Source organism: Jaculus jaculus, chromosome 10 (assembly GCF_020740685.1).
Source record: "Jaculus jaculus isolate mJacJac1 chromosome 10, mJacJac1.mat.Y.cur, whole genome shotgun sequence".
Classification (NCBI taxonomy): domain Eukaryota; kingdom Metazoa; phylum Chordata; class Mammalia; order Rodentia; family Dipodidae; genus Jaculus; species Jaculus jaculus.
This window is the reverse complement of record NC_059111.1, coordinates 11,860,579-11,879,424: the sequence shown is the minus strand read 5'-3', so window position 1 is coordinate 11,879,424 and position 18,846 is coordinate 11,860,579. Positions and strand designations below refer to the sequence as shown.

The window sequence follows — 18,846 nt, the reverse complement described above, 5'->3', positions numbered from 1 at the left end:
ACTTGGGAGGCAGACATAGGTGGATCACTGTGAGTTCAAGGCCACCCTGAGACTACATAGTGAATTCTAGATCAGCCTGGGCTAGAGCGAGACCCTACCTTGAAAAAACAAAACAAAACAAAAAATCCTGCCAGACACAGTGGTGCATGCATTTAATCCCAGCAGTCAGGAGGCAGCGGTAGGAGGATTCCTGTGTGAGAGGCCAGCCGGAGACTAATTCCAGGTCAGCCTGGTCTCGAGTGAGACCATACCTTGAAAAAAAAAAAAAAGAAGCAATGGGGTTGATGCCCCATACTGCATAAAACCCAGCACAGAGGTGCAGACCTATAATCCCAGCATTTAGGAGACAGGAAGATCAGAAGTTCAAATTCATCCTCAGCTACATAGTGAGTTAAATATCAGCCTGGGATATGTGTTTCAAAATAATCCCATCTGCTGCTACTTGGAGAATGGACCGTAGGGGAGGCAGAAGAGGACACAGACGCCCGAGATGACTGGGAGACTGCTGGGAGACGCAGGTTAGAGGGGGAGACTACGAACTCTAGGGTGTGAGCGGGGCAGACAGGGACGTGACTAGGTTCAGTACACATTTGAGGAAGAACCAACAGGTCTCACTGGTAGGTGAGGAAGGAATTAGAGATATAATGTAGTTTTGGTTTTGTCTTGTTTTTTGTTTTTTTTTTTTTTTGCATGTGTATGTGCATGGGTGCACAAGGGCCTCTTACTGCTGCAAAAGTCAGATGCATGCATCACTTTTTGTATCTGGCTGCAGTGGGAACTGGGGAATTGAGCCCCTGGGCTAACAGGCTTTGCAAGCCAGCACCTTTAATCACTGAGCCACAGCCCCTGCCACATAATTTAGGTTTTGTGGGGGTTTTTTTTGTTTGTTTGTTTTTGTTTTTGTTTTTCGAGGTAGGGTCTCACTCTGGTCCAGGCTGACCTGGAATTAACTCTGTCATCTCAGGGTGGCCTTGAACTCATGGCATTCCTCCTACCTCTGCCTCCCGAGTGCTGGGATTAAAGGCGTGCGCCACCACGCCCAGCTGCTGGGATCTTTTTTAAGCTCATAAACTTTAATAAAAATATTGTTATGACAAAATTTATGATACTAAAATTCATGGTTTCCACTTCTTTTTCTTAAATTTTTATTAGCATTTTCCATGATTATAAAAAAATCCCGTGTTAATTCCCTCCCTCCCCCCCACACGGTTTCCACTTCTTTAATGGGAGACATCTTGATGAAAATTCAGTAATCCTAACTCTTCTGGCCTTGCTTCAAAGTTATCCATAAAGGGTCTTGGTTCCAATTTTATTTCATCATCCCTACAAACTGCTGTAAGCCATGGTGATTTCTGAGATGCAGAACACTCCAAAGGAATGGTCTGAGATTGACAGTGAATATTCCTTGGTATAAAGTATACCTCAGTTTGAAAGAGGACTGTGTCCTCTTGAGATAACCGTTTTCCTGATGCCACATTTATGAGTAGGGCATACAAAATGGTACAAATATGTTTGCATCCAACTCACAGGGCAGCTCGTTCCCTAAACAATTCATCAGCACGTATGTATAGATTGCTTCTGTTGTCAGTAGAAGGGCTAACGGAGAGCATCACTCAATCCAAAGAACAGGTTATTTTCACATTGATGTTCTCAGCACAAGGCCAAATCAAGACAGCAAGAAGAATCAAGATCTCTAACGCTGTAGAGACTTTCATCTGCACTGAGGCTGACTTCCAACTCAACATTGTCCCCGGGTGCTGGGATTAAAAGTGTAGCACATAATGTAGGTTTTTAACTAGAACCCAAAACAGTGCCATGTACTAAGATGAAGACAGGAGAGAAACAAGTGTTAGATTGTTTCTAACAGTCTAAACGATCTATTATGGATTTTTAGATCCATGTGGCGGTATCAGGAAGACAGGTGAAGATATGCTCTGGGGTTCAAGAGGGACAGACTGTAGAAAGGATGTAGATGAACAACGACTGATTATTAAGATAGGGATTTGGAAGCGATTAGGGATAGAAATGTGAGAGTGTGTCCCCCACCAGAAGAAGCAGTGTGTAGTGAGGTTATTATATTTTGATTTGTAGTTTTTCTGAGACAGGGTCTCACACTGTAGCCCAGATAGGCCCCGAAATTGACTTGTATTCTGGAGGCTGCAAAACCGCGAAACAGCCAGGCGCGGTGACTCACGCTGCTAATCCCAGTACGTGGGATGCTGAGGCAGAAGGATCACTGCGAGTTCGGGGCCAGCCTGAGACTACATAGTGAATTCCAGGTCAGCCTGGGCTACCTCAAAATAAATAAGTAAATAAATAAATAAATATTTTTTAAAAACATGGAAGAAGTACTCTTTCCTGTTCAGCTTTTAAAAAAAGATTTCTCCCTGCAAGCTTTAGGCTGTAAAATGCAGGAGGCGAAAAAGCATGGAGAAAGGACTCTAATAAGGTGCAGGGGCGGGGCTCTTTCGAGTATCATATGACACCGCCCTGGGCTGTTTTTGTTGTTGCTAAAGAGCCAAAGAATGGCCTGGAACTTCCCGGTGACCGAGAGCGAGTCAGCCGGTAAGACCAGGAAGGAGTTTTCATCATTTCATAAAGAAATTTCAAAACGGAGGAAAGCCGGTCCCCGAGCGCTGAGGCTTTAAAAGGAGGGGGAAGCCCAGGGCATCGGGAACTGACCGCTAGGCGGCGGCAGCCCGCAGAGCGGCGCGGACGCTCCCTCTGACTCCGCCCCCTCCTCCACCCGCCAATCAGGACCCGGCTGACCCCCCCCCCCCCCGGCGTCCCCGGGCCGGGGAGGGGGCGGGCCGAGGACCGTTAAATGCCCCCCCCCCAGGGGCGGAGTCTGGTGGAGCCCTGGGTTTGTTTCCCTACAAGGACTGGGTGATGTTGCGCTTACAAAAGCCCGGGTGGGAGAACCACACTTTGCAAAAAAGGTCTGGCCGGTTCAAATAATACTGACTAGTCTGTAACCCAAAATTTCACACCACCCACGCATTTATTAAAACCGAAATCAGAAAACTACTCATCAACCGGAAAACAGGCCGTAAGACTCACTAGGAAAAAAAAAAAAAAAAAAAGCCGAGTGTGGTGCGTACGCCTTTAATCTCAGCACTCGGGAGGCACAGGTAGGAGGATCGCTGTGAGTTCGAGGCCACCGTGAGACTACATAGTGAATTTCAGGTCAACCTGTGCTAGAGTGAGACCCTACCTACCTCGGAAAAAAACAAAACAAAACAAAAAACCCAAAACTGCTGATACATGCAAAGTCTCAAAATTTGTTATGCTGAATGAACGAAAAGTCTTAACACTAAAGAAATTAATATTGTGATCTGGGGACGTGGCTCAGTGGATGGAGTACTTGCCTAGCGTGCTTTGAGTTCGATCCTCAGCCATCTCCATGTTTACTTGAGGAATCTCTACCATTTTTACATATGAGGAAACTGACTTGAAACATTACAGATGCTTGTTTAGGGTAACATCTAAAATCTAGGATGGAGCATTGCAGTGGCTTTCAAAAACTGAAATTCCAGGGCTGCAGAGACGACTCTGCAGTTACAGCACTTACCTGCAAGGCCTAACAACCACAGGGTTTGATTCCCCAGAACCCACGTGAAGCAAGATGCACAAAGTTGCGCATGCATCTGGAGTTTATTTGCAGTGGCTGGAGGCCCTCGTGTGCCCATCCTCTGTCTCTTCTCCCTCTCTACTTGCAAATAAGTAATTTTTTTTTAAAAAACACAACTATGGGCTAGAGAGATGGCTTAGTCATTAAGGCGTTTGCCTGCAAAGCCAAAAGACCCAGGTTCAACTCCCCAGGACCCCCATTAGCCAGATGCACAAGGGGGCACATGCGTCTGGAGTTCATTTGCAGTGGCTGGAGGCCCTGATGTATCCATTCTCTATCTGCTTCTTTCTCTCTCTACTCTCTCTCAAATAAATGAATGAAAAAATGAAAATATATTTTTTAAAAAGTTTAAAAAAAAGTGATGGTTGGTCTTTAAACAAACAAACTGAAATTCCAGTTCAGGTTCAGCCAGAGCTCCTTTGGAAAGTTAGGCCAGTTACATGAGAGCAGCTTAGATCAAGAAGTGTATTAGGGGCTGGAGAGATGGCTTAGCGGTTAGGCGCCTGCCTGTGAAGCCTAAGGACCCCGGTTCAAGGCTCGATTCTCCAGGACCCACGTTAGCCAGATGCACAAAGGGGGGCACGCGTCTGGAGTTCGTTTGCAGTGGCTGGAGGCCCTGGAGTGCCCATTCTCTCTCTCTCTCTCTCCCTCTTTCTCTGTTACTCTCAAATAAATAAAGAATGAACAAGAAGTGCATTAGGAGCTGGGTGTGGTGGCGCACGCCTTTAATCCCAGCACTCAGGAGGCAGAGGTAGGAGGATTGCTGTGAGTTCAAGGCCACCCTGAGACTAAACAGTGAATTCTAGGTCAGCCTGAGCCGGAGTGAAAGAGTAAGACCCTACATCAAAACCCCTCCCAAAAAGGGGGGGGGCAATTTAATGTACAGTGTCTATCATTACTTGTAAAATGAGGTGGCTGCGTTCACCTGAAAGATCCCTTCCAGCTACATAATTCCAAGCTTCAGTGAGGGAAGAATGATAATTAAAGGTCAGTTCTCAGCTCTGGGATGGTGGCAGGCGCCTGTAGTCACAGTTACTTAGGAAACGGAAGGAGTACCGCTTATTCCACGCCCCATCTCAAAAAATAAGAAAATAGGTTTGGGAAATGTCTCTGCGGTTAAGACACTGGCCTGCTGAAGGACTCAGGAAGCCATAATAGGCCTCAGAATCATCAATAGGCCTAAGTTTCTGCTTCCCAGCAAGGTCAGTCTCCTGATAAGGGAATGGACTGTCTGCACCATGCCTTCCTGTGGTCATAGATAAGTTTGCTCAAAATAAGTTTACTTAAAGTTCTTTCATACATATAGCCAATTACAATAAAGGTTACCTAATCTGCTTGGAATCCTCCTATCCCCCTGCCCACCAGCATCATAAGCCTATCAGAAAAATACAGGTGCAGTTACTGCTGAACTCAACCAATCATGTAACTCATACTTCTCCCTACTTCGTTGTTCAAATCCTTATAAAAATCCGCCCCCTTGCTGCTCAGGGCTCTTGTACGGGTCCACTGCACTGGTGAAGTCAAGGTTCGGAGCTTAAGACCGAAATAAAGCTCCTTGGTTCTCACTGGTGGTCACTGGAGAGGGGGAGGGGCGAGAACTGGGCAAAGCACCTGAAAAACCTAAGAATCCGGGTTTGATTCCTCGGTACCCACGTCAAGCCAGATGCACAAGGTGGCATGCATCTGGAGTTCATTTGCAGCGGCTAGAGGCCCTGGTCTCTCTCTTATCTGTCTGCTTGCAAATAAGCATTTTCTGATGACAGGGACTCACTCTTCCCTTGTACCCTCAGGACACCTGGCAGGGTCTCAGAGTTCCTTACTCATGAATTCAGCAGGGTAAGATGAATGCATAGAATGCTTCTTAGGGGAGCAGAGAGAGATGACGGGTGGAAGCGGGGTGGCCTGCCACGAGACAAGGATGTAAATGGCAATAGCGAGAAAGAGGCACAGCCAGCGTGCGCGGGCTAGACAGGAGAAGGGACAGTGTTGGGAAAATGGTTCGCAAATCTTCGGAGCCGGGTTGCGTGACAGCCGCAGCCCCTGCTTTCTCCCACGCCGCCCACTCGTCCACTAACGCAAGAAACCTCCTCCCGAGTGTGGTTGGTACCACTCAGGCCTCGGGAGTTGGGAGCCACGCCCACCATCACGCTGCCGCCTCTGATTGGATGGAGGATTTAAAGACCCGGCCGGTGATAGGATGAGGCTCCAGTCTTAGTATTTGAAAGTTCCTAATGTGGCAGTCTTGCTGCCGGCCGGCTGAGACAATGCTTACTCCTCCGAAAGCCAGCACAAGTGAGTGTCTTCCCGATCCTTGAGGTGGGATGCCAGGAATCGGATGCTTCTAGGGGTTCCTGCTGGGAGGGGCACACAGAGGTGGGGCTCAGACGGGAGAGACAGGCTCTGGGGGTTACCGGGGATTTAACCCCGTCCCACCTTGGAGATGGGAAGAGCCTGGGTACTGGAATCACACAGACTCTGATAGCCGCTTAGTTTGGCTTTTGAAAGGCAAATGGGTTTTCTTTTCTTTCTTTCTTTCTTTCTTTCTTTCTTTCTTTCTTTCTTTCTTTCTTTCTTTTTGAGGTAGTCTCAGGGTGGCCTTGAACTCACGGCGATCCTCCTACTTCTGCCTCCCGAGTACTGGGACTAAAGGCGTGCGCCACCACGTCTGGCCAGAGTGGACTTTTTAAGTTGTGACCATATTTAAAAGTTGGGATCAAGAGACTCAGGTCTATCTGTCTCCTTGACGGGGGCGCAACAGGAAAACCTGCCTGGCTTGTATATAAACCTGGAAGACGTGTCAGCTTCCTTCCAGTGTCCCCACGGGGGTCCTTCCAGGGGGAGGACTCTGACGTTCCCAGGGTCTCTAAATGCCAGCTTCTTTGGTGAGCACGGATCTTCTAATGTGGCCCTTGCAGCACAACCGAAGCCCCCCACCCCATCCTGAGTGCATCTGACTCCTCCCTCCTCCGTGGCCCCCACCCCATCCTGAGTGCATTTGAGCCCTCCCGTCCATCCCCTCCTCAACAGCAGCTGAGTACATTTCAGGAGCGGATTTTCCGTTAACCCAAGCCATTATCTGTGTCACCTGAGACAGCCTCCACGACCTTACGTGGTCTGGACAGGGTTCCGCGTCACGGGCATCTTTTTATCTCGAGTCTCCGTAACCTCTGCGCTGCTGTCACCCGCAGGGACGGTGGCGATGGCTTCTGGCACCGAGGCGGCCGCGGAGTGTGAGGACGCGGAGCTCCGGTGTCGAGTGGCCGTGGAGGAGCTGAGCCCAGGCGGACAGCCCCGGAAACGCCAAGCCCTGCGCACCGCGGAACTGAGCCTGGGGCGCAACGAGCGCCGCGAGCTGCTGCTGCGGCTGCAGGCGCCCGGGCCCGCGGGCCGGCCACGCTGCTTCCCGCTGCGCGCCGCGCGCCTCTTCACCCGCTTCGCCGGGGCCGGGCGCAGCACGCTGCGGCTCCCCGGCGACGGCGGCCCCCGGGCGGGCTCCGTGCAGCTGCTGCTCTCCGACTGTCCGCCAGACCGCCTGCGCCGCTTCCTGCGCACCCTGCGCTTGAAGTTGGCAGCTGCCCCGGGTCCGGGGCCCGCCTCGGCCCGCGCGCAGCTGCTCGGTCCCCGCCCCCGAGACTTTGTCACCATCAGCCCAGTGCAGGCCGAGGAGCTGCGGCGGGCTGCGGCCGCCCGGGTTTCAGACGCCACGCTGGCCAAGAAGCCCATGGAGACCCGGACGGGAGCCAAGCACAGTACAGTGAGGACCATAAAGGGAGTGGGTGTGCTACTGTCTCAGCTGGAAGAGACCCTGTTGGCCCAAGGTTGGGGGAAGGGAGAGGTGGCCGTAGAAAGGGGACCGCTGGTGATGCCGTCTGACATCCGAGTATCACAGGAACGTGGGAATCATCTGTATAATGCCCGAGATTGTTGTAAACAGGAAAAGAGGGGCCAAGCCACAGTGAAACTGAGATAGCAGTGGGGACCGGGATAGGAAGTTTCAGAAGGAAAAATGAGTGTGGTGGCGCACGCCTTTGATCCCAGCGCTTGGGAGGCAGATAGGAGGATTGCTGTGAGTTCGAGGCCACCTTGAAACTACATAGTGAATTCCAGGTCAGCCTGGGCTAGAGTGAGACCTTACCTCAAAACCCCACACCCACACAAAAAGAGTGCAGTATCTTCAGTAGAGATTTTGGGAAGAATGGAGAGGTCAAAAAGGGCCAGGGTCAGAGGGATTTGCCACTAAGCTGGGGGTGTAACCCATATGTACCATATGGTACATGACTACTTGGCATGCACAAAGCCCTGGGTTGGGTGCCCACCATATCAACAGAGCTTGGTGGCAAAATGCCTATAATCCTTGCACTTGGGAGGTAGAGGCAGGAGGTCATCCTTGTCTACAATTTAAGGTGGACGTGGGATACATGAGACAGAGGGAGAGCAGGAGAGGAGGAGAGAAGGCCCTAGACTGGGTTTTTTTAATTTTATTTATTTTTTATTTTTTTATTATTTGAGAGCGACAGACACAGAGAGAAAGACAGATAGAGGGAGAGAGAGAGAATGGGCGCGCCAGGGCTTCCAGCCTCTGCAAACGAACTCCAGACGCGTGCGCCCCCTTGTGCATCTGGCTAACGTGGGACCTGGGGAACCGAGCCTCGAACTGTGGTCCTTAGGCTTCACAGGCAAGCGCTTAACCGCTAAGCCATCTCTCCAGCCCCTAGACTGGGTTTAAAAAAAAATATTTTATTTATTTGTTTGACAGAGAAAGAGAGGGAGAATGGGCTCAAAGGAACTTCAAACACGTATGCTCCTTGTGGATTTGGCTAACGGGGGTCCTGGGAAATTGAGCTGGAACTGCTAAGCCATTCCTCCAGCCCTTGTTTTGTTTTTGTTTTTCGTCCTAGGCTGACCTGGAATTCACTTTGTAGTCTTAGGGTGGCCTCAAACTCATGGGGATCCTCCTACCTCCAGCTCCCAAGTGCCGGGATTAAAGGCATGTGCCACCACACCCAGTTTAGACTGGATTTTTTTTTTTTTTTCCTGGTTTTTCAAGGTAGAGTCTCCCTGTAGCCCAGGCTGACCTGGAATTCACTATGTAGTCTTAAACTCGCGGGGGATCCTCCTATCTCTGCATCTCAAGTGCTGGGATTAAAGGAGTGTGCCACCACCACGCTCCGCCTTAAGACTGGATTTTTGCACAAGTCAAGAAGGTAAAGTTGGGTGGCAGGACCAGTGCAGTCCAGGGGAGGAAGCTGGGAGAGAATCTTCAGGACATCAGAATTTCCCAGCCGTTCAAAGGAGGTTGCTAGTGATGGTCTGCATTAGCCAGGCACGGTGGCGCACACCTTTAATACCAGTATTCGGGAGGCAGAGGTAGGAGGACCATCCTGAGACCCTACATTAGTGAATTCCGAGTAGCCTGGGCTAGAGGGAGATCCTACGTTGGAAAACCAAAAAAAAAAAAAAAAAGAAAGAGAGATGACGTGCATTGCACACAGCCCCAAACGGTGTCAGGAGGCTCTGTACCATCCCTTGCTTTCCCCCAGGAAACCCCAAAGTGGCCCCTGCCTGTGAAGAGGCTGAGCCTGCCCGCCACCAAGCCACAGCTTTCGGAGGAGCAGGCCGCTGTGCTGACAGTGGTGCTCAGAGGCCAGAGCGTCTTCCTCACCGGGAGCGCAGGTAGAAGGGACAGAGCGGGCGGGGGCGGGGGCGGGGGGCTGTCGGGATGAAGGCTCAGGCAGCTGTCTTTACTCCCTGCCCAGGCACAGGGAAGTCCTATCTGCTGAAGCGTATCCTGGGCTCACTACCCCCTACCGGCACGGTTGCCACAGCCAGCACTGGGGTGGCAGCCTGCCACATTGGGGGCACCACCCTCCATGCCTTTGCAGGTGAGCTAAGAGTAAGCCAGGTCTGTGGGAAGAGAGGGAGGGAGAGGTACCGGTGGACCGAGGGCATGCGGTCTCAGCACTGACTGAATAGGATCACTTACAGGGATCGGCTCAGGCCAAGCCCCTCTGGCCCAGTGTGTGGCTCTGGCCCAGCGGCCAGGCGTGCGGCAAGGCTGGCTGAATTGCCAACGGCTGGTCATTGATGAGATCTCCATGGTGGAGGCAGACTTGTTTGACAAGCTGGAAGCTGTGGCCAGGTCAGTGTGTGCAGTGAGGCTGGAGACTGGGGGTCTCCCAATGGAACTTGCTCCCCTAGCCTCTAAAGCACTTCTGGCTCCCCTCCAGAGCCGTCCGGCAGCAGAACAAGCCGTTTGGAGGGATCCAGCTCATTATCTGTGGGGACTTTCTGCAGCTGCCACCGGTGACCAAGGGCTCTCGGCCTCCTCGATTCTGTTTCCAGGTACACCACTCACACCCTGGCCCTGACCCTGACCCCACGCGGGGACAGGGAGGGGTCTTCTCTGTTCCCTGATTCACCTGTGCCCTTCCCCACCAGGCCAAGAGCTGGAGGAGGTGTGTGCCAGTGACCGTGGAGCTGACTGAGGTGTGGAGGCAGGCAGATCAGTCCTTCATCTCTCTGTTGCAGGCCGTGAGGCTGGGCAGGTGGGTCCAGGCCAGTGGAGAAAAGGGCAGTGGGATGAGGATTCAAGCACTGGTCTTATTTTATTTGGCTGAGACAGGGTCTTATGTGTCCCAGGATGGTTTGGAATTCACTAGGTAGCCAAGGCTGACCTTGAACTCCTGATCCTTCTGCCTCTACTTCCCAAGTGCTGGGATTACAGGCTTGTACCACCACACCTGGCTCTCAAGTTGGAGCGGAACAGAAGGTCCCACACAGTGGAAGAGAGGCTTGTTATCATGAACAAAGAGCCTTGGGCAGGGCACAGGGCAACTCAGGATAAACTGTAGTCGAGTGCCATGGCATTGGGTATGGTGGCACATACCTAGAATCCCAGTACTTAGACCGAGGCAGTAAAAGAGTGAGAGTTCAAGGCCAGCCTGGGCTCCATTAGGAGACACCGTCTCGAATAAAACACACCACACGCACACCCTACGTAGAAAACACAGCCAGGGCTGGAGAGATGGCTTAGCGGTTAAGCGCTTGCCTGTGAAGCCTAAGGACCCTGGTTCAAGGCTCGATTCCCAGGACCCACATAAGCCAGATGCACAAGGAGTTCCTTTGCAGTGGCTGGAGGCCCTGGCGCGCCCATTCTCTATCTATCTGCCTTTTTCTCTCTCTGTCTGTTGCTCTCAAATAAATAAAAATAAGCCAAAAATATTATATATATATATATAAAAAAAAAAAAAACACAGGCTAGCTATTTTATCCAAGGCAGTAGGCAAGTAGCTAGAAGACTGTTCCCTTGAGGCTGAGCTGACAGCAGGGAGGCCGATGGTGGTTTTACAGGTACCAACACCAGTCTCTTGTTCCAGGCCAGCAAACCTCTGGCCTGTGCTCACTCAACATAATTCAGCTTCCTCAGGAGTACCCAGGGCTGGGACAGGCGTAGAAAAGGGGCCCACCCGTGACCAAACCCTTCATCCTCACTCTCCCGTATTTGGGGGTCCAAGTGGAAAAGGGTCAAGTTGACTGGCCTAGGGAGTAGTAAATCTGGCAGCCCTGGTCCCCGAGTCCCAAGGAGTGATCCATGGCCTACTACCCTCCTTCCTCACCTTCTCTGGTATCCAGAGGAGCTGGGGCCTGACAACCCAGCCCCCACAGATGTTCAGACGAGGTAACCCGCCAGCTCCGAGCCACGGCTGCCCACAAAGTGGGGCGAGATGGAATTGAGGCCACGAGGCTCTGCACACACCAGGATGACGTGGCCCTTACCAACGAGAAGCGACTGCGGGAGCTGCCAGGTGAGACAATCAGGCTGGGCCACAGCCAAGACCAGCTGGGAGGGGCCATTAGGCAAGGGATAACCTCTTCCCCATGACAACCCAGCCCAACTTCTGTGGCAAAAGCTCTTCCTTTTGTTGATATAACTGGAACTCAAAGAGCTGTGGTGAACAGCTAGGCTGGACCTGCCCCCAGCCCATCCCTCTGTTGTAGTTACCGTCTCATCGCTGGCTTGAAGCACCCAACCAAAAGCGGCTGATGGGGGCTGGAGGGATGGCTTAGCAGTTAAGGCATTTGCCTGCAAAGCCAAAGGACCTCAGTTCGATTCCCCAGGACCCACGTAAGCCAGATGCACAAGGGAGTGCATGCATCTGGAGTTCATTTGCAGTGGCTGGAGGCCCTGGTGCGCCCATTCTCTCTCCTCTCTGTGCCTCTTTCCCTCTCTCAAATAAATAATAAAATAAATTTTAAAAAAAGCGGCTGATGGGAGGAAAGTTGTTTATTCTGGCTTACAGACTCAGGCTTACAGTTTCAAAGGGAAGCTCCATGATGGCATGGGCAGAGGCTGGAAACCACCTCCTTGCCACAGCCTGTAGAAACAGAAGTAGAGTATGCCAAACACGGGTAAGGGGAAGCGACTCTATGACCCATAAGCCCACCCCCAACAACACACCTTCTCCAGCAAGGTTCCGATTCCCAAACTGCTACCAGGTGAGGTGGGGCCCTAATACTCAAAACCCATGAGTTTATAGGGAGCAGCTGATTCAAACCACCATACCCTCTGTGCCCTGGTCTGATGTTTTGGGGAGCTGAGCAGCAGGTCAGTAATTCATGTTCTGTTCTCAACTTTCCTTTTACAGGTGAGGTACACAGCTTTGAGGCGATGGACAGCCACCCTGAGCTAGCCCGGACCCTGGATGCCCAGTGTCCTGTTAGCCGACACCTTCAGCTGAAACTGGGTGCCCAGGTGAGTGAGAAGTAGGCCTTTTGTTTGTTTGTTTGGTTGGTTTTTCAAGGTAAGGTCCACTCTAGCTCAGGCTGACCTGGATTTCACTACATAGTCTCAGGGTGGCCTCAAACTCACAGTGATCCACCAGAAGTAGGCCCTTAAAAAAAAATTATTATTGAATACTTCCATATTTATGGACAATAAACAATAATAATTCCTTCCCCCCACTTTCCCCTTCACAACTCCACTCTCCATCATATCCCCCTCAGTCTTTCTTTTATTTTAACGACATCATCTTTTCCTTATGACGGTCTTGTGAAGATAGTGTCAGGCACTGTGAGGTCACGCATATCAGGCCATTTTGTGTCTGGAAGATTGCACTATAAGCAGTGCTATCCTTCCTTTGGCTCTTTTATATTCCTCTCACCTCCTCTTCCACAATGGACCCTGAGCCTTGGAAGGTGTGACAGAGATGCTTCAGTGCTGAGCGCGCCTCTGTCACTTCAAGAAGCAGGCCTTTGATCCTGCGCTGTCCTGCATGAGCCTCTCTAATTCTTGTTTTGTTTTGAGGTAGGGTCTCACTCTAGCCCAGGCTGACCTGGAATTCACTGTGGAGTCTCAGGGTGGCCTCCAACTCACACTGATCCTCCTATCTCTGCCTCTCCAGTGCTGGGATTAAAGGTGTGCGCCACCATGCCTGGCAAGCCTCTCTAATTCTTTTTTTTTAAATTTTTTGCTTATTTTTATTTTATTTACGTGAGCGCAACAGACAGACACAAAGAGAAAGAGAGAATGGGCACACCAGGGCTTCCAGCCACTGCAAACGAACTCCAGATGCGTGCGCCCCCTTGTGCATCTGGCTTTACGTGGGTCCTGGGGAATCAAGCCTTGAACCAGGGTCCTTAGGCTTCACAGGCAAGTGTTTAACCGCTAAGCCATCTCTCCAGCCCAAGCCTCTCTAATTCTTATCACTCTGCCCATGCCAGTCTATAAGTGGCAGGCTCTGTAACTGTACCAAAACCTACACGCCCTTGTTTCTGCCCACTTTTCTGCCTTTGACTTTTCTCTGCTTCCTCTTGATCTGTCAGGAGCTCTGCCAAGTGAGTCCCTTTTCCTTGCTGAAGCTTCCTGGTCTCTTAAAATGAGTTCTTAAGCCGGGCGTGGTGGCGCACGCCTTTAATCCCAGCACTCGGGAGGCAGAGGTAGGAGGATCGCCATGAGTTCAAGGCCACCCTGAGACTACAGAGTTAATTCCAGGTCAGCCTGGACCAGAGTGAGACCCTACCTCGAAAAACAAAACAAAACAAAACAAAATGAGTTCTTAAGTAGGAGGCAGAGGTAGGAGGATCGCCGTGAGTGCAAGGCCACCCTAAGACTGCAAAGTGAATTCTAGGTCAGCCTGGGCTAGAGTGAGACCCCACCTTGAAAAACCAAAAAAAAAAAAAAAAAAAAAAAAAAAATGTTTAGAAGGCTGGGTCCTAACTCTTCCCCTTAATCGGGTAGGCAAGTGTGGGAGATTTTCCTCAGGGTCCAGAGGGCCCCATAAGGACATGCAAGCAGTGTGGCCGAGAGAGTAGAGGCAGGGCAAACCTCAAGATTTTAGCCCCCATTATAGATCAAATCCTCTTCAAAGATTTTTTTTTTGTTTATTTTTATTTATTTGAGAGCAACAGTCAGAGAAAGAAGCAGAGAGAGAGAGAAAAAGAGAGAATGGGTGCACTAGAGCTCCAGCCACTGCAAATGAACTCCAGGTAGATGCATGTGCCACCTTGTGCATCTGGCTTACGTGGGTGCTGGGGAATTGAACCATGGTCCTTTGGCTTCACAGGCAAGTGCCTTAACCGCTAAGCCATCCCTCCAGCTCTTTTTCAAAGATTTTGATGCAGATCACTACTAGGGCTTCATCGCTTTCTCCCAAGGCAAACTGATAGATGGTGTGCCCCTTTGATGCAAGGGAGAGTCATAGTCTGGGAATATAAGGCAGCTTGGCCCCGCGGTAAAAGTCAGCTGGTGGTTAGAGCTAAGAATTGGGACTTGGTGCCAGCCTCTGAACTGCCACTGCTGGAGATGACGGGCACCGAGTGAGGTCCTTCTCCATCCCTACACTCTCTGTCCCCCGCAGGTGATGCTGGTGAAGAACTTGGCAGTGTCTCGGGGTTTGGTGAACGGCGCTCGAGGGGTAGTAGTTGGGTTCCAGGCCGAGGGGAGAGGTGAGTGAAGGGGATCATACTGCTTGGATTTGCAGCAGGGAAAATCTACAGAGTGGTTAAAAAGGGGGAATTTTATTGTTTATAATTATGGAAGTTATCAATAATAAATAAATGAGTCAATTTTTTATAAAAGGTGGAGGAGCTGGAGAGATGGCTTAGTGGTTAAGGCGCGTGCCTGCAAAGCCAAAGGACCCAGGTTTGACTCCCCAGGACCCATGTAAGCCAGATGCACAAGGGGGTGCATGCATCTGAAGTTTGTTCGCAGTGGCTGGAGGCCCTGACGTGCCCATTCTCTCTCTCTCCACCTGCCTATTTCTGTAACTCTCTCTCTCAAATAAATAAATAAAAACTTAAAAAAAATATTTTTTTTTGATCATGTTTATTTATTTATTTGAGAGTGGCAGAGAGAGAGAGAATGGGCACGCCAGAGCTTCCAGCTACTGCAAATGAACTCCAGACACATGCGCCCCCTTGTGCATCTGGCTAACATGGGCCCTGGAGAATCGAGCCTCGAACCGGGGTCCTTAGGCTTCATAGGCAAGCGCTTAACCACTAAGCCATCTCTCCATCCCAAAATATATTTTTTTAACAAGGTGGAATTTATCCATGTTTTTCCTCAGGGCTGCCCCAGGTGCGGTTCCTGTGTGGAGTCACTGAGGTCATCCGCACTGACCGCTGGACAGTGCAGGTCACTGGAGGCCAGTTCGTCAGCCGGCAGCAGCTTCCCCTCCAGCTGGCCTGGGCGATTTCCATTCACAAAAGCCAGGTAACTAACGACACAGTGCAGGAGTGGGCAGGACAGACAGAAACTGGACAGGATGAGGGGGGCATACTGGAGTTATGTTTTGTCTTTAAAGCCTTATGAAGGCAGAACTTCCCTGAATGGAAAATTCCAGATCAGAATAATTTTTTTTTTTTTTTTTTGGTTTTTCAAGGTAGGGTCTCACTCTAGCTCACCTGGACTTCATTATGTAGTCTCAGGGTGGTCTCCAAGTTACAGCGATCCTCCTACCTCTGCCCCCCCCCCGAGTGTTGGGATTAAAAGTGTGCACCACCACTTCTGGCTAGGATGATTCTTTTTCTGAAATAGTATCCCATGTAGCCCAGGCTGGCCTTGAACTGACTCTGTAACAAAATACAGCCCTGAGTGTAAGATTTTTCTGGGGGACTGGAGAAATGGCTTAGCTGTTAAGGTATGGCTTGTGAAGCTTAAGGATCCACGTTTGATTCTCCAGGTCCCATGTAAGCCAGATGCACAAGGTGGCTTATGCATCTGGAATTTACTTGCAGTGGCTAGAGATACCAGGTGCCCATTCTCTCTCTCTCTCTAATAAATAAATAAAAATAAACCTTTTGAAAAGTTTTTTTTTTTTTTTTTTTTTTTGAGGTAGGATTTCACTCTAACCCAGGCTGACCTGGAATTTACTATGTAGTCTCAGGCTGGCCTTGAACTTACAGTGATCCTCCTACCTCTGCCTCCAGAGTTCTGGAATTAAAGGCATGCACCACCATGGCCCAGCAGTTTTTTTTCCCCTGTGGTGTGTGTGTATGTGTGGTGTATGCACGTGCGGGCCCCATGTCACTCTTCTGGCTTATTTCTTTGAGACAGGGTCTCTCACTGAAGCTGGAAATTGTGTTTTGGCTACACTGGCTGACCACTGAGTCCCGGCCTTCCTATTTATGCCCCACTCAAGTTCCCCACGTGGGTGCTGGGCATCCGTTGATCCGTTGAGGTTCTCATGCTTGAACACACTGCTCTTAACCATCTTCCCTGCCCCTGATCTTAAACTTTTTTTTTTTTTTTTTTGCTTTTCCAGGTAGGTTCTCACTCTAGCCCAGGCTGACCTGGAATTCACTATGTAATCTCAGGGTGGCCTCAACCTCACGGCGATCCTACCTCTGCCTCCCGGGTGCTGGGATGGAAGGCGTGCGCCACCACGCCCGGCTCACTCTTCTTATTGTCCCTGCATCAGCGTTCTGAGATCTAGGATTACAGCCATACATGAGCGTGCCTGGTTACGCAGTGCTGGGACAGACAGAACCCTGGACTTTGTGCAGACTTACACAGCCACTCCACAATTGAGCCAAACTGTTCTTCATTGCATTTCCCAGCGCACACCCTTCCTTCCCTTTCTGGGCATAGGCACTTCTGTGTCATATCCTGGCCGTAACCAGCACAGGGTAATCCCAACAACCAGATGTAGTGCAGACATAATTACTCACACCATGCAGAGAAAAGCAAGGGGCTAAGGAAATTGTCCAGTGCTGTGCGTGCAGATAGAACCAGGATTCAGTCTGAGGTCTTTCTGTCACTGTCTCGGCTCTTACCCTGTCATCTGTGTGTCCCTTGGTCCCCCTTGTTTTCAAACTCATCCAGAATACGGTTCTCCCCTTGCTGAAGACTCTGGATTGCGGAAGACATCCAGGAGCAGTAGCTGGACTGGTGGAGGGGTCACTCATGGGTGCAAGATACTGCAGGCTAAACTGGCTTTGTTTCTGCCCCTCTATCCCCAAGGGCATGTCTCTGGATTGTGTGGAAATCTCTTTGGGCCGTGTGTTTGCCAGTGGTCAAGCTTATGTGGCCCTCTCCCGGGCCCGTAGCCTACAGGGCCTACGTGTGGTGGACTTTGACCCCATGGTGGTTTACTGTGACCCACGTGTACTACACTACTATGCCACCCTGCGGCGGGGCAGAGGCTGCGGTCTGGTAAGAGGGAGTCACCTGATGATGGGCTTGTGGCTGTGAGCAATGTGCGGTCCCCATTAGAACCCGTGGGTGGCAGAGTCCTTTCCTGATTCCTTTGGGATAGAGACGGGGGAAAAAGGGGTGCTGGCCCTCAGGCTGTGGCCCTGTGACTGAGTAGCTTTTTGACTACCACACAGGAGGTCTCAGATGATGATGCAGAGGTCTCAGACCAGGAGAACATCGACCCAAACCTCTGACCTCAGCTGCAACAGGACAAGAGGATGGACTATCCAACTCCCAGCCCTATCATGGGCCAGGACCTCAGGGAATACCCACCACAGGAGGGGCAAGTTCTCAGCTTCCTAGTAGGGCTAAAGGGATATTACTTCCCACCTGCTTACCAGCTGTGCCTCAGTTTCTGACATTCCCTGGGTGAGCTGCTATTAGGGTCAGAGCACAGAGGTTTCTGTGAGGACTAAACACATAGCACCAAGTGCTGAGCTACCAGGACAGCATCATCCCCCATTGGCAGCGTCCACCCTGTCTACTTTGTGTTGCTCTAAGACAATACCTCAAGGCTGAGTACTTTATACAGAAAAAGGGTTATTTAGCTCGCAGTTGTGGAGGATCAAGGGGATGGCATTGGCATCTGCTCAGCTTTGATGGCTTCATGGAAGATGGCATCACTTGACAGGGCATATACCAATGTTACCACACAGTGAGGAGGCAGGGGGAGGCCAGGCTCCCTCTGTTATTTTTATTTTTTGAGGTAGGGTCTCACTCTACCTCTGGCTAGGCTCCCTCTTTTTATAATTATTTATAATAGCTATTCTTTTTAAAAAAATATTTATTTGAGAGCGACAGACAGACACAGAGAGAAAGAGGCAGAGAGAGCAAGAGAATGGGTGTGCCAGTGCCTCCAGCCACTGCAAACGAACTCCAGATGTGTGTGCCACCTTGTGCATCTGATTTACATGGATACTGGGGAATCGAGCCTCAAACCGGGGTCTTAGCCTTCATCGGCAACTGCTTAACCGCTAAGCCATCTCTCCAGCCCTTTTTTTTTTTTTTTTTTTTTTTAAGGTAGGGTCTCACTGTAGCTCAGGCTGTCCTGGAATTCACTATGTATTCTCGAACTTACAACAATCCTCCTACCTCTACCTCCCAAGTGCTGGGATAAAAGGTGTGCACCACCTCGCCCAGCTATTTTCCCAGGTAGAGTCTCACTCCCGCTCAGGCTGACCTGAACTCACTAGGTAGTCTCAGGGTGCCCTTAAACTCTGCCATCCTCCTACACCTGCCTCCAAGTGCTGGGATTAAAAGCATGTGCCACCACACCCGGCACGTGACAGCTACTCTTGAGGGAACTCATCCTGGCATTAATGAAGGCAACACCCCCATGCCTTACCATCCACTAGACCCACTTTCTTTTTTTTTTTTTAATTTTTTAAATTTTTTATTTATTTATTTGAGAGCGACAGACACTGAGAGAAAGACAGATAGAGGGAGAGAGAGAGAATGGGCGTGCCAGGGCTTCCAGCCACTGCAAACGAACTCCAGATGCGTGCGCCCCCTTGTGCATCTG

At 50.5% G+C, this 18,846-nt stretch overlaps 1 protein-coding gene across 1 annotated transcript; it reads left to right on the top strand.

Moving 5' to 3' along the window:
• Positions 1-5,877: 5,877 nt before the first annotated feature.
• On the top strand, positions 5,878-18,057 carry Pif1 (PIF1 5'-to-3' DNA helicase). Its single transcript, XM_045160603.1, has 13 exons — positions 5,878-5,923; positions 6,820-7,385; positions 9,172-9,304; positions 9,388-9,513; positions 9,617-9,770; positions 9,859-9,973; positions 10,070-10,176; positions 11,297-11,436; positions 12,277-12,383; positions 14,488-14,575; positions 15,196-15,341; positions 17,091-17,282; positions 17,459-18,057. Exons 1-13 carry the CDS (start codon positions 5,896-5,898, stop codon positions 17,516-17,518), a joined length of 1,962 nt encoding a protein of 653 aa, XP_045016538.1. The 5' UTR covers positions 5,878-5,895; the 3' UTR covers positions 17,519-18,057.
• The last annotated feature ends 789 nt before the right edge of the window (positions 18,058-18,846 follow it).

What these genes read in the sequence shown, in the direction of transcription:
- Pif1 (XM_045160603.1), top strand. Translation starts at nt 5,896, where the DNA reads ATGCTTACTCCTCCGAAAGCCAGCACAA. An exon ending in TCCTCCGAAAGCCAGCACAA is followed by an intron (nt 5,924 to 6,819) that starts GTGAGTGTCTTC and finishes TGTCACCCGCAG; the next exon opens with GGACGGTGGCGATGGCTTCT. An exon ending in AGCTGAAACTGGGTGCCCAG is followed by an intron (nt 12,384 to 14,487) that starts GTGAGTGAGAAG and finishes TGTCCCCCGCAG; the next exon opens with GTGATGCTGGTGAAGAACTT.